Source organism: Ylistrum balloti, unplaced genomic scaffold, assembly GCF_031769215.1.
Source record: "Ylistrum balloti isolate Yb309-2 unplaced genomic scaffold, AGI_CSIRO_Ybal_v1 Utg370154, whole genome shotgun sequence".
Lineage (NCBI taxonomy): Eukaryota > Metazoa > Mollusca > Bivalvia > Pectinida > Pectinidae > Ylistrum > Ylistrum balloti.
The window spans coordinates 535,173-551,480 of record NW_026782153.1 but is presented as its reverse complement, the minus strand read 5'-3'; the positions used below and the strand labels follow the sequence as shown (position 1 = coordinate 551,480).

At 34.8% G+C, this 16,308-nt stretch overlaps 1 protein-coding gene across 1 annotated transcript; it reads left to right on the top strand.

Moving 5' to 3' along the window:
* Positions 1–3,017: 3,017 nt before the first annotated feature.
* LOC132550862 (bromodomain-containing protein DDB_G0280777-like) lies at positions 3,018–12,457 on the top strand (the record flags this gene model as incomplete). The annotated part of the gene is made up of 5 exons (XM_060214953.1): positions 3,018–3,029; positions 3,655–5,247; positions 10,716–10,790; positions 11,469–11,546; positions 12,356–12,457. Coding segments are annotated over exons 1-5 (1,860 nt in total), but the record flags the coding sequence as incomplete, so codon positions are not given.
* Positions 12,458–16,308: the final 3,851 nt, after the last annotated feature.

The window sequence follows — 16,308 nt, the reverse complement described above, 5'->3', positions numbered from 1 at the left end:
CCAAAAAAGTTAATCACAGCAAATATTTTAATTATTAAACGTAGATGACAGCTATAGTCTGTTCCAAATATGTTAAACTCAGCAAATCTGTGATGTGGAAATACAGACAATATTGAGGACTCTGTAGGTCAAGGGTCAAGTGCATGTCTGGAGGAGACATTGGGATCTAAGGTGTAATGGGGGCTCCATAGGATGAAAGCAAAGGTGAATTTTGAAGGATGAGGGACCATTTGGGGTTCTTGAGGAGAGATACAGGTTCAGTTGGGACTTGATGGGTCAGATGGGTTCTCTGGAAGACAAGGGTCCAATGGGGACACTGGAGCTCTGGTCCATTTTGTCAGAGTTTGGGGCATTGTTTAAACTGTTGCTCAAAACTGAAATGTTCTATATATTGTTTTTATAAGTTTGTGAATGAGATTCAATCAACCAAATATATAAATGAGATCATTATGTATCTGTCTAATTACAACCATGTTGTATACATTGGGTTTACCCAGTAGGATAAAATCAATGTAGTTTGTTAGTGGGCTTCTTTTCTCTGGATTTTCAGTGTAAAAAATATAACCTTATTTGACAGCCATCTCATGAAGTGATGTGTAGAATAGATTTTTCTGTTTGACTTCCACACCTATATCATGGTAACTTGTTTCACATCACTACCCTGTTATCAGTGTTATAACACCCATTACATAACTACCCTGTTATCAGTGTTATAACACACATCACATAACTACCCAGTTATAAGTGTTATAACACACATCACATAACAACACTGTTATCAGTGTTATAACATCCATTACATAACTACCCTGTTATCAGTGTTATAACACACATCACATAACTACCCTGTTATCAGTATTATAACACACATCACATAACTACCCTGTTATCAGTGTTATAACACACATCACATAACTATCCTGTTATCAGTGTTATAACACACATCACATAACTACCCTGTTATCAGTGTTATAACACACATCACATAACTACCCTGTTATCAGTGTTATAACACATCACATAACTACCCTGTTATCAGTGTTATAACACATCACATAAATATCCTGTTATCAGTGGTATAACACACATCACATAACTACCCTGTTATCAGTATAATACAACCTGTTACATCACTACCCTGTTATCAGTGTTATAACACACATCACATAACTACCCTGTTATCAGTGTTATAACACACATCACATAACTACCCTGTTATCAGTGTTATAACACACATCACATAACTACCCTGTTATCAGTGTTATAACACACATCACATAACTATCCTGTTATCAGTGGTATAACACATCACATAACTACCCTGTTATCAGTGTTATAACACACATCACATAACTACCCTGTTATCAGTGTTATAACGCACATCACATAACTATCCTGTTATCAGTGTTATAACACATCACATAAATATCCTGTTATCAGTGGTATAACACACATCACATAACTACCCTGTTATCGGTATAATACAACCTGTTACATCACTACCCTGTTATCAGTGTTATAACACACATTACATAACTACCCTGTTATCAGTGTAATAATACACATCACATAACTACACTGTTATCAGTGTTATAACACCCATTGTATAACTACCCTGTTATCAGTGTTATAACACACATCACATAACTACCCTGTTATCAGTGTTATAACACACATCACATAACTACCCTGTTATCAGTGTTATAATACCCATTACATAATTAATATGTTATCAGTGTTATAACACATCACATAACTACCCTGTTATAAGTGTTATAACACCCATTACATAACTACCCAGTTATCAGTGTTATAACACACATCACATAACTATCCTGTTATCAGTGTTATAACACCCATTATATAACTACCCTGTTATCAGTGTTATAACACACATCACATAACTACCCAGTTATAAGTGTTATAACACACATCACATAACAACACTGTTATCAGTGTTATAACATCCATTACATAACTACCCTGTTATCAGTGTTATAACACACATCACATAACTACCCTGTTATCAGTGTTATAACACACATCACATAACTACCCTGTTATCAGTGTTATAACACATCACATAACTACCCTGTTATCAGTGTTATAACACACATCACATAACTACCCTGTTATCAGTGTTATAACACACATCACATAACTACCCTGTTATCAGTGTTATAACACACATCACATAACTACCCTGTTATCAGTGTTATAACGCACATCACATAACTATCCTGTTATCAGTGTTATAACACATCACATAACTATCCTGTTATCAGTGGTATAACACACATCACATAACTACCCTGTTATCAGTATAATACAACCTGTTACATCACTACCCTGTTATCAGTGTTATAACACACATTACATAACTAACCTGTTATCAGTGTAATAATACACATCACATAACTACCCTGTTATCAGTGTTATAACACACATCACATAACTACCCTGTTATCAGTGTTATAACACACATCACATAACTACTCTGTTATCAGTGTTATAACACACATCACTACTACCTGTTATCAGTGTTATAACACACATCACATAACTACCCTGTTATCAGTGTTATAACACACATCACATAATTACCCTGTTATCAGTGTTATAACACACATCACATAACTATCCTGTTATCAGTGTTATAACACATCACATAACTATCCTGTTATCAGTGGTATAACACACATCAGATAACTACCCTGTTATCAGTATAATACAACCTGTTACATCACTACCCTGTTAACAGTGTTATAACACACATTACATAACTACCCTGTTATCAGTGTAATAACACCCATCACATAACTATCCTGTTATCAGTGTTATAACACATAACTACCCTGTTATCAGTGTTATAACACTCATCACATAACTCTCCTGTTATCAGTGTTATAACACCCATTATATAACATCCACAAACATGCTTTGGTGTGTTGTCTTTTGTCTGTTTTACATCCGATGTCTCTCAGCTTTTTAGTTGACATAGGGGGTCAGGGCCCAATATGGGAAACAGAGTAAATTCTTTAGAATTATTCTATTTTGTCTTGATTTAGTCTAAAACATTATTTAGTGACCGTGACTCAAATTTGTACCAATGTTATGTACCTATGAGACAAAAGGGGCAGAGCCCATTTACAGAAATAGAGCAAAGTCTGAAAATATCTTATTTGTGAAAATTTTAGGATTCTGTCCCAACTTGATCAGAAGCATCCTTAGGGGATGGGACTCAATTTTATATAAAAAGTAGGCCTTATCCACACAAGGGATGGGTCCCAGTAGGATAAAAAAAAGCAAATTCTTCCAAATTCTTTTAGCAGTTCTTGGATTCTGTCCCAATTTGGTCTCAAGCATCCTTGGGTGAAGGGGAGTAAATTTTGTATGCAAAGTGGGCATTTGCCACTGGGACAGGAGGAGCAAGGCCCAGTATGGGCAATAGAACAAATTCTTTAAAATCCTTCTTTGGTAGGAATAGCAAGTTTCCATTCAAATTTGGTCTGAGGCATGTTAAGGTTAAACAGACTTTTGTGTAAATGGTTTCACTAGTTTGTTGGGGGCAGAGAGATCATTATGTATGGATTATAGATATAGACCTTTAGAATTCCTTTTCCTTTTGAATTACAACCAAAACTAAAATTACAGCCAAAACAATTACAACCAAAATTACAGCCAACACAATTACAACCAAAACCAAAATTACAGCCAACACAATTACGACCAAAATTACAGCCAACACAATTACAACCAAAATTACAGCCAACACAATTACAACCAAAATTACAGCCAAAACAATTACAACCAAAATTACAGCCAAAACAATTACAACCAAAATTACAGCCAACACAATTACAACCAAAATTACAGCCAATACAATTACAACCAAAATTACAGCCAAAACAATTACAACCAAAATTACAGCCAACACAATTACAACCAAAACCAAAATTACAGCCAAAACAATTACAACCAAAATTACAGCCAACACAATTACAACTAAAACCAAAATTACTGCCAAAACACTTACAACCAAAATTACAGCCAAAACAATTACAACCAAAATTACAGCCAATACAATTACAACCAAAATTACAGCCAACACAATTACAACCAAAACCAAAATTACAGCCAACACAATTACAACCAAAACCAAAATTACAGCCAATACAATTACAACCAAAATTACAGCCAAAACAATTACAACCAAAATTACAGCCAAAACAATTACAACCAAAATTACAGCCAACACAATTACAACCAAAACCAAAATTACAGCCAATACAATTACAACCAAAATTACAGCCAAAACAATTACAACCAAAATTACAGCCAAAACAATTACAACCAAAATTACAGCCAAAACAATTACAACCAAAATTACAGCCAACACAATTACAACCAAAATTACAGCCAAAACAATTACAACCAAAACCAAAATTACAGCCAATACAATTACAACCAAAACCAAAATTACAGCCAACACAATTACAACCAAAATTACAGCCAAAACAATTACAACCAAAATTACAGCCAACACAATTACAACCAAAATTACAGCCAACACAATTACAACCAAAATTACAGCCAAAACAATTACAACCAAAACCAAAATTACAGCCAAAACAATTACAACCAAAATTACAGCCAACACAATTACAACCAAAATTACAGCCAACACAATTACAACCAAAACCAAAATTACAGCCAATACAATTACAACCAAAATTACAGCCAATACAATTACGACCAAAATTACAGCCAACACAATTACAACCAAAATTACAGCCAAAACAATTACAACCAAAATTACAGCCAATACAATTACGACCAAAATTACAGCCAATACAATTACAACCAAAATTACAGCCAAAACAATTACAACCAAAATTACAGCCAATACAATTACAACCAAAATTACAGCCAATACAATTACAACCAAAATTACAGCCAATACAATTACGACCAAAATTACAGCCAACACAATTACAACCAAAATTACAGCCAAAACAATTACAACCAAAATTACAGCCAAAACAATTACAACCAAAATTACAGCCAAAAGAATTACAACCAAAATTACAGCCAATACAATTACAACCAAAATTACAGCCAACACAATTACAACCAAAATTACAGCCAATACAATTACAACCAAAATTACAGCCAAAAGAATTACAACCAAAATTACAGCCAACACAATTACGACCAAAACCAAAATTACAGCCAAAAAAAATCCAGGTGAGTGATACAAGCCCTATAGGTCTCTTGTTTAATCATCTACGAAACCATGCAGCATTTTTTATTTGCCAATTTTTTCATCTTATCACCAAATATAATATCTTGACATCAATTTATAAGGTCATTTGATCAGCCATTGAGGTGGTGTTAGAATTTACCATAGAACTGAATCTCAAACAAATATCAAATACATTTATATATATAATTACTTTTTATACCAATAATCACAGCAGTGTAGATAGAGTACTATCCTTTTTATCAAAGTCATTGCTGGAAAAGTTATATCATCACTGGGAAAGTTATATCATCACTGGAAAATTTTATCATCACTAAAAAAGTTATATCATCACTGGAAAATTTTATAAATTCCTGAATCTCACTGGCAAAAATGCATATGATCTGTATACTCTGGAATTGTGTATAAATAAAATGGAACTCATTTTGTTTCACATGATTGTATTAGGTTTATTTTGTTTTTTTTGTCGTGTGATAATGTTGTTGAGTACAAGGTCAGTTGTTCAATAAATTGGTTTATTAGTCATGGTAAACTTGTTAATTACAATATGATAAACTGGTTTATTACAATATGATGAACTGGTTTATTACAATATGATGAACTGGTTTATTACATTATGATGAACTTGTTTATTACAATATGATGAACTGGTTTATTACAATATGATAAACTGGATTACAATTTATTACATTATATGATGAACTGGTTTATACTGGAATTACATTATGATGAACTTGATGATGAACTGGTTTATTACAATATGATAAACTGGATTATTACATTATGATGAACTGGTTTATTACAATATGATGAACTGGTTTATTACAATATGATAAACTGGATTATTACATTATGATGAACTTGTTTATTACAATATGATGAACTGGTTTATTACAATATGATGAACTGGTTTATTACAATATGATGAACTGGTTTATTACATTATGATGAACTTGTTTATTACAATATGATAAACTGGTTTATTACATTATGATAAACTGGTTTATTACATTATGATGAACTGGTTTATTACAATATGATAACTGTTATTTTTATATTGATAAAATGCTTTATTTTTATATATATTTTGTTTGAACAGTTTATCACTAAGTTGGCAATTAATTGGTCTGTATATTTACACACCTGTAAGTGTAGTATAGGGATGTCCATTTCACCACTGAACGTTGTTTTGTATGATTGATATTTTAAAAATTTGAATCACAAAGAAATTTTATTTATATGAAATAAAAAAGAAACATGAAGAGCGTGAATGCCTTATCATTGTATCAGCCCAGTAATCAGAACCAAATCATTTCTGACACCATTAGGTTGCTACACTTATTGTATACAACGTCCCTACAACTATATAAATAGGGAGTCTTTACCCCAGAGATATGTATATACTTATATTACAGTGGGATGATTCACAATATCTTCCTGTTTTAACTTTAGCAGGATGTTGCGAGAACGATTTAAAAAGAAAAGGATCCCACTTCAGTTTGAGCCCTGACCCCTGCCTGAGCTTTGGTGTAAATGTTTGAATCACAGGCCTCTGACAGAGGTTACTCTGCCTGACCTTCTCCCTATGTAATTACTGTTTTGTTAGTTAGTAACCACAGGCCTTTGACAGAGGTTGCTCTGCCTGACCTTCTCCTGACTAATACTTGGGTAATTACTGTCTTATTAGTAATCACAGGCCTTTGACAGAGGTTACTCTGCCTGACCTTCTCCCTATATAATTACTGTTTTGTTAGTTAGTAAACACAGGCCTATGACAGAGGTTGCTCGGCCTGACCTTCTCCCTATATAATTACTGTTTTGTTAGTTAGTAAACGCAGGCCTATGACAGAGGTTGCTCGGCCTGACCTTCTCCCTATATAATTACTGTTTTGTTAGTAAACACAGGCCTATGACAGAGGTTACTCTGCCTGACCTTCTCCCTATGTAATTACTGTTTTGTTAGTTAGTAAACACAGGCCTATGACAGAGGTTACTCTGCCTGACCTTCTCCCTATGTAATTACTGTTTTGTTAGTTAGTAAACACAGGCCTATGACAGAGGTTGCTCTGCCTGACCTTCTCCCTATATAATTACTGTTTTGTTAGTTAGTAAACACAGGCCTATGACAGAGGTTACTCTGCCTGACCTTCTCCCTATATAATTATAATTACTGTTTTGTTAGTTAGTAAACACAGGCCTATGACAGAGGTTACTCTGCCTGACCTTCTCCCTATGTAATTACTGTTTTGTTAGTTAGTAAACGCAGGCCTATGACAGAGGTTACTCTGCCTGACCTTCTCCCTATATAATTACTGTTTTGTTAGTTAGTAAACACAGGCCTATGACAGAGGTTACTCTGCCTGACCTTCTCCCTATATAATTACTGTTTTGTTAGTTAGTAAACACAGGCCTATGACAGAGGTTACTCTGCCTGACCTTCTCCCTATGTAATTACTGTTTTGTTAGTTAATAATACAAATTCTAATACTTTATTGTGTGCATTACATGATTAATACTATTGACTGCTGTTATCTGGAGACATGACTATAAACACTGGTTATCTGGAGACATGACTATAAACACTGGTTATCTGGAGACATGACTATAAACACTGGTTATCTGGAGACATGACTATAAACACTGGTTATCTGGAGACATGACTATAAACACTGGTTATCTGGAGACATGACTATAAACACTGGTTATCTGGAGACATGATTATAAACACTGGTTATCTGGAGACATGACTATAAACACTGGTTATCTGGAGACATGATTATAAACACTGGTTATCTGGAGACATGATTATAAACACTGGTTATCTGGAGACATGATTATAAACACTGGTTATCTGGAGACATGATTATAAACACTGGTTATCTGGAGACATGATTATAAACACTGGTTATCTGGAGACATGACTATAAACACTGGTTATCTGGAGACATGATTATAAACACTGGTTATCTGGAGACATGATTATAAACACTGGTTATCTGGAGACATGACTATAAACACTGGTTATCTGGAGACATGACTATAAACACTGGTTATCTGGAGACATGATTATAAACACTGGTTATCTGGAGACATGATTATAAACACTGGTTATCTGGAGACATGTAAACACTGGTTATCTGACTATAAACACTGGTTATCTGGATCTGGAGACATGACATGACTATAAACACTGGAGACATGACTATCTCTGGAGACATGACTTCATAAACACTGGTTATCTGAGACATGTTTATAAACACTGGTTATCTGGAGACACACTGGTTATCAGAGACATACTGAAACACTGGTTATCTGGAGACATGATTATAGTTTTTGGAGACATTTGTAAACACTGGTTATTTCCTACATGTATATTACACTGGTGTGCTGGTGTGGGAGACATGTGAAAAACTGAAAGACACAGAGTTTATATACACTGGGTATCTGGAGACATGACTTCAAAAAAATGAAAGACACAGTGTTTATAAACACTAGATTGAAGACACAACTTCAGATATACTGAAAGGGATAGTTTTTAGGAGCCCTTTGTCAGGACCCTGTGTTAAATTTCCTACATGTATATTAGAAAGTGATGTGCTGGTGTGGGAAGCTGGATGTGGCCTCTGAGCATAAGAGGTTGACCTTTGACCTGTATAGAACTATGATGATCATGTTTATTCTTCCTTGTACACAATTTACGAATTTTCTGAAACATATCAAAATGGCGGCTTGTAAGCTGAGGTTTGTTGTAACTTTTTTGGTTTTACAATGATGGTGTAAATACACATATATTCACTGGTCAGTTCTGTAACAGTATATATACATGGTTATTGTACTGTATATATACACAATTTAAGTGTTTCCAGTATATATCACTAGTAAGTAACAGTATTCCTGGTTTTAAATGATTGTGTTAATATTCTTCCATTTGACTGGTATATATACAGGTATATATCAATTGGTCAGTACAGTATATATCACTGGTCAGTACAGCTGGTCAGTACAGTATATATCACTGGTCAGTACAGGAAATATAATTGATCAGTACAGTATATATCAGTGGTTAGTACAGTATATATCATTGGTCAGTACAGTATATATCACTGGTCAGTACAGTATATATCACTGGTCAGTACAGTATATATCACTGGTCAGTACAGTATATATCACTGGTCAGTACAGTATATATCACTGGTCAGTACAGTATATATCACTGGTCAGTACAGCAAATATCACTGGTCAGTACAGTATATATCACTGGTCAGTACAGTATATATCATTGGTCAGTACAGTATATATCACTGGTCAGTACAGTATATTGGTCAGTACAGTATATATCACTGGTCAGTACAGTATATATCACTGGTCAGTACAGTATATATCACTGGTCAGTACAGTATATATCACTGGTCAATACAGTATATATCACTGGTCAGTACAGTATAAATCACTGGTCAGTACAGTATATATAACTGGTCAGTACAGTATATATCACTGGTCAGTACAGTATATATCACTGGTCAGTACAGTATATATCACTGGTCAGTACAGTATATATCACTGGTCAGTACAGTATATATCACTGGACAGTTCAGTATATATCACTGGTCAGTACAGTATAAATCACTGGTCAGTACAGTATATATAACTGGTCAGTACAGTATATATCACTGGTCAGTACAGTATATTGGTCAGTACAGTATAGTATATATCACTGGTCAGTTCAGTATATATCACTGGTCAGTACAATATATATCACTGGTCAGTACAGTATATATCACTGGTCAGTACAGTATATATCACTGGTCAGTACAGTATATATCACTGGACAGTTCAGTATATATCACTGGTCAGTAGAGTATATATCACTGGTCAGTACCGTATATGTCACTGGTCAGTAGAGTATATATCACTGGTCAGTACAGTATATATCACTGGTCATTACAGCATATATTATTCGTCAGTACAGTATATATTACTGGTCAGTACAGTATATATCACTGGTCAGTATAGTATATATCACTGGTCAGTACAGTATATATCACTGGTCAGTACAGTATATATCACTGGTCAGTACAGTATATATCACTGGTCAGTACAGTATATATCACTGGTCAGTACAGTATATATCATTGGTCAGTACAGTATATATCACTGGTCAGTACAGTATATATCACTGGTCAGTACAGTATATATCACTGGTCAGTACAGTATATATCACTGATCAGTAGGTCAGTAGAGTATATATCACTGGTCAGTACAGTATATATCATTGGTCAGTACAGTATATATCATTGGTCAGTACAGTATATATCACTGGTCAGTACAGTATATATCACTGGTCAGTACAGTATATATCATTCGTCAGTAGGCTATATATCACTGGTCAGTACAATATATATCACTGGTCAGTACAGTATATATCACTGGTCAGTACAGTATATATCACTGGTCAGTACAGTATATATCATTGGTCAGTACAGTATATATCACTGGTCAGTACAATATATATCATTGGTCAGTACAGTATATATCATTGGTCAGTACAGTATATATCACTGGTCAGTACAGTATATATCACTGGTCAGTACAGTATATATCATTGGTCAGTACAGTATATATCATTGGTCAGTACAGTATATATCACTGGTCAGTACAGTATATATCATTGGTCAGTACAGTATATATCACTGGTCAGTACAGTATATATCATTGGTCAGTACAGTATATATCACTGGTCAGTACAGTATATATCACTGGTCAGTACAGTATATATCACTGGTCAGTACAGTATATATCACTGGTCAGTACAGTATATATCACTGGTCAGTAGAGTACAGTATATATCCCTGGTCAGTACATTATATATCACTGGTCAGTACAGTATATATCATTGGTCAGTACAGATATATCACTGGTCAGTACAGCATATATCACTGATCAGTAGAGTATATATCATTGGTCAGTACAGTATATATCAGTCAGTACAGTATCATTGGTCAGTACTGTATATATCACTGGATAGTTCAGTATATATCACTGGTCAGTACAGTATATATCACTGGTCAGTACAGTATCTTGGTCAGTACAGTATATATCACTGGCCAGTACATTATATATATCACTGGTCCGTACAGTATATATCACTGGTCAGTAGGCTATATATCACTGGTCAGTACAGTATATATCACTGGTCAGTACAGTATATATCACTGGTCAGTACAGTATATATCACTGGTCAGTACAGTATATATCATTGGTCAGTACAGTATATATCACTGGTCAGTACAGTATATATCACTGGTCAGTACAGTATATATCACTGGTCAGTACAGTATATATCACTGGTCAGTACAGTATATATCATTGGTCAATACAGTATATATCACTGGTCAATACAGTATATATCACTGGTCAGTACAGTATATCTCACTGGTCAGTTCAGGAAATATAAATGGTCAGTACAGTGGATATCACTGGACAGTATAGTGTATATCACTGGTCAGTACAGTATATATCACTGGTCAGTACAGTATTATATATCATTGGTCAGTACAGTATATATCACTGTTCAATACAGTATATATCATTGGTCAGTACAGTATATATCACTGGTCAGTACAGTATTATATATCATTGGTCAGTACAGTATATGTCACTGGTCAATACAGTATACATCATTGGTTAGTACACGATATATCACTGGTCTGTACAATATATATCACTGGTCAGTACAGTATATATCACTGGTCAGTACAGTATATATCACTGGTCAGTACAATATATATCACTGGTCAGTACAGTATATATCCCTGTTCAGTACAGTATATATCATTGGTCAGTACAGTATATATCACTGGTCAGTACAGTATATATCACTGGTCAGTAGGTCACTATAGTATATATCACTGGTCAGTACAGTATATATCACTGGTCAGTACAGTATATATCATTGGTCAGTACAGTATATATCACTGGTCAGTACAGTATATATCATTGGTCAGTATATATCATTGGTCAGTACAGTATATATCATTGGTCAGTACAGTATATATCACTGGTCAATACAGTATATATCACTGGTCAATACAGTATATATCACTGGTCAGTACAGTATATATCACTGGTCAGTACAGTATATATCATTGGTCAGTACAGTATATATCACTGGTCAGTACAGTATATATCACTGGTCAGTACAGTATATATCACTGGTCAGTACAGTATATATCGTGTCAGTACAGTATATATCACTGGTCAGTACAGTATATATCACTGGTCAGTACAGTATATATCACTGGTCAGTACAGTACAGTATATATCCCTGGTCAATACAGTACAGTATATATCACTGGTCAGTACAGTATATATCATTGGTCAGTAGGCTATATATCATTGGTCAGTACAGTATATATCACAGTAGGCTATATATCATTGGTCAGTACAGTATATATCACTGGTCAGTACAGTATATATCACTGGTCAGTACAGTATATATCACTGGTCAATACAGTACAGTATATATCACTGGTCAGTACAGTATATATCACTGGTCAGTATAGTATATATCACTGGTCAGTATAGTATATATCACTGGTAAATACAGTACAGTATATATCACTGGTCAGTATAGTATTGACGACGTATCAGTACAGTATATATTATTGGTCAGTACAGTATATATCATTGGTCAGTACAATATATATCACTGGTCAGTACAGTATATTTCATTAGTCTGTACAGTATATATCATTGGTCTATACAGTATAGTATATATCACTGGTCAGTACAGTATATATCACTGGTCAGTACAGTATATATCAGTGGACAGTTCACTATATATCACTGGTCAGTACAGTATATATCACAGATCAGTACAGTATATATCACTGGTCAGTACAGTATATATCATTGATCAGTACAGTATATATCACTGGTCAGTACAGTATATATCATTGGTCAGTACAATATGTATCATTTGTCAGTAGAGTATATATCACTGGTCAGTCCAGCACAGTATATATCACTTGTCAGTACAGTATATATTATTGGTCAATACAGTATATATGACTTGTCAGTACAGTATATATTATTGGTCAGTACAGTATATATCATTGGTCAGTACAGTATATATCATTGGTCTGTACAGTATATATCACTGGTCAGTACAGTATATATCACTGGTAAATACAGTAAGTATATATCACTGGTCAGTACAGTCATCATTTCTTTATTTCTTCCAAATATTGAAGAGTAATTACAATGACAAATATTGTAAATTTAGGTGAAAATTAAAGAAAAAAGTGCAAGAATATATGTATATAAATATTGAACAGTGAATGTGAATAACCAATCCATCAATAATGGAGATTTCTAGCAGAACACATCAAACATTAGATAGGAGATGGCCTTTACTGAAAAGTCATATTGTAGGCCTTTTCAGAAAACATTAGACACTCTTTAATAAAAAATGTAAACAAAGATGAATCGTCATAAAATGATTCATAAATGTCCTCACTGGGGGCACCCAACAGAGCCGCTATCTGGACATCTCTGTCCGCCTGGTCAAATGATACATACACATAAACTGGATATTTGTCCACAAAACTAGTAAAAAGATTATCTCGCAGAGACGTTAATACGGGCTCTTTGCAGTCAAGTAAACAATGGGCGACTGCGTCTTCAAAAGTGCCTTTACATCGAGCACATAAAAGTTCACAAGTAGGAGGGGCAATCCACATTTTTGCCACAGTTTTACATGTCCTGTTAAAATTTGGATGGCGTTTAGAAAATGACCAGATTACTGCAGGAACCATATCAGGATGAAGAATTTTGAATCTATGAAATTCTAACGAACTGTTTATACGTAAACGCCGGTCATCAGATTCTTTACACAGAAGGACATTCTTTACAAGATATTTCCAGCCAAGTTTGGATGGAAATTTCCCAGAATTAAGAAAATCAAGTAAGATGCCTCGGAAGTTGTATTTGTGCAAAGCATCCCAAACTTCGTTGATGAAACCTTTCTTAGCGTTATTTACCCCAAGATGTTTTTGATGTAAACGCAACAAAAAGAGTTGCTTTGAAGTACAAGTTTTTTTGATATTACACAAAGCCCCGAAAAAACGAAGCTTACATTGCTCTACGTAAAGATGTATAGAAGATAAACCTAACATTCCCAATGCTACACCAGACCTAGTACGAAGTGGGAAATTTTGTATTAATTTTGCACATAAATGATGGACTGATTCTAGGCGATGCCAATCAGAGTTGGAGAGAGAGTTCCAGAGCTCACAACCAAACATACCTCTAGGGAGTACAACAGACAAATATAGATGTACTCCAGTCAAGGGATTGATACTAGGACCAAATAAATTACAATTTAGTAGAGCAAAACACTGACCTCGTAGTTTGTGGATAACATCGTCAACATCAGGCCGACCTGGTTTAAATTTATTCAAATTAATACCCACGTGTTTAACATTTGTGCTTTCATTAACAACATTGTCACCTAGATACCAAGTACGATACGATTGTGAGCGAACATCACTACTTTCATTGAAGACGATAACTACTGATTTGGAGGCATTATATTTAAATCTCCATTTACAACTATACTTGTAGCAAATACCTATAAGCATATCTAAATTGTGTTTGGTAAGTGAAAGAAGACAAATATCATCTGCTTGCGTAGGGCACGTGACATTAACATCAGATATAGCTAGCGAGTATACAGAACTACAAAGATCATTCAATAAATCGTTGATATAAACAGAGTAGAGCCAAGGGGAGATAATACAGCCCTGACGTGTTCCCTGGCTTATCTCGAACACTTCAGACACAAAGTTTTGATACATAACAACACTATACATATCCTTGTGTAAAGACATAATCATACTAACAATTTTTCTGTCAAAACCCAAATGTGATAGTTTTAAAAACAGACCGTCGAGCCAGACACAATCAAAGGCTTTAGACGCGTCTAAAAAACAAGTGAACAATTTACTATCATGTTCAGAAGCGTACGCAATTGTTTCTTGCACGATATATGAAGTCATAGAGCTGCTAGCTTGTTTTTGAAAACCATGCTGTAATGAATTTACATGAAAAAGGTTCATGGACTCTAATCTTTTCAAGAGTAGTTTTTCATACACTTTTAGAATACCGGGTAGAAGAGAAATCGCTCTGAAGTTATTTGGGTCATTCTTTGGCTTATTATGACCTTTATATAACGTGCAAATCAAACCATGTTTGAGTGACACAGGTACATATTCAAACCTTATGAAAGCATTAAATAATGTACAAAGACATACATAGAGTGAAGTGCAAGCATACTTTAGGTGTTCGTATACAATATAGTCAATGCCAGGAGCTTTTCCAAGAGGAAGACTTTTACAGGTAAGGTTAACTTCATCCACTGTAAAAGTTATTTCGGAAGAGCTTGTTGCTGGAGCATCATGGCATAGGAATTCTGCCAACTCGGATTCAACAGACGACTTAAAGTCATTGTCAAAGAGGCGGCCAGTATAGTGGGAGTAAATACCGGAGAAATACTCGCCCCAGTACAACGCTAACGCAGCAGGGTCTCTGACAGTCTGGTTCCCAAACATTACTTCAGCTCCCGCTGAACCACGAGATCCACCACCAGCACCAGATCTCACCATAGACCAAAACGACTTTTGATTTATATCCGCCGCTTCTTCGATGTCGGAATTCAGAGTAATAAGATGGTTCTCTGATAACTGGCGGTGTTTACGCCGGAACTTACGTTTCGCGTCCTTGTATAACCAAAAGGACTGGGAGTTAGGATCACGAGGACGACCTTCGTCATCCCAAATGCACCTCAACCGCCACATATCGCGATGTAACTCCTTCAGCTCTCCTTTCCAATAGGGTTTCAAGAATTTATTAAACTTCCTCTTTTGGAGAGACGATAAGGCTGTGTCATGAATACCTTAAGTCAATAGGACTGTATAACTGTCGATGTCTGAAATATTGTTTAACCGAAGACTGATGAGATTGGACTGCGTTATAAACTGATGAAG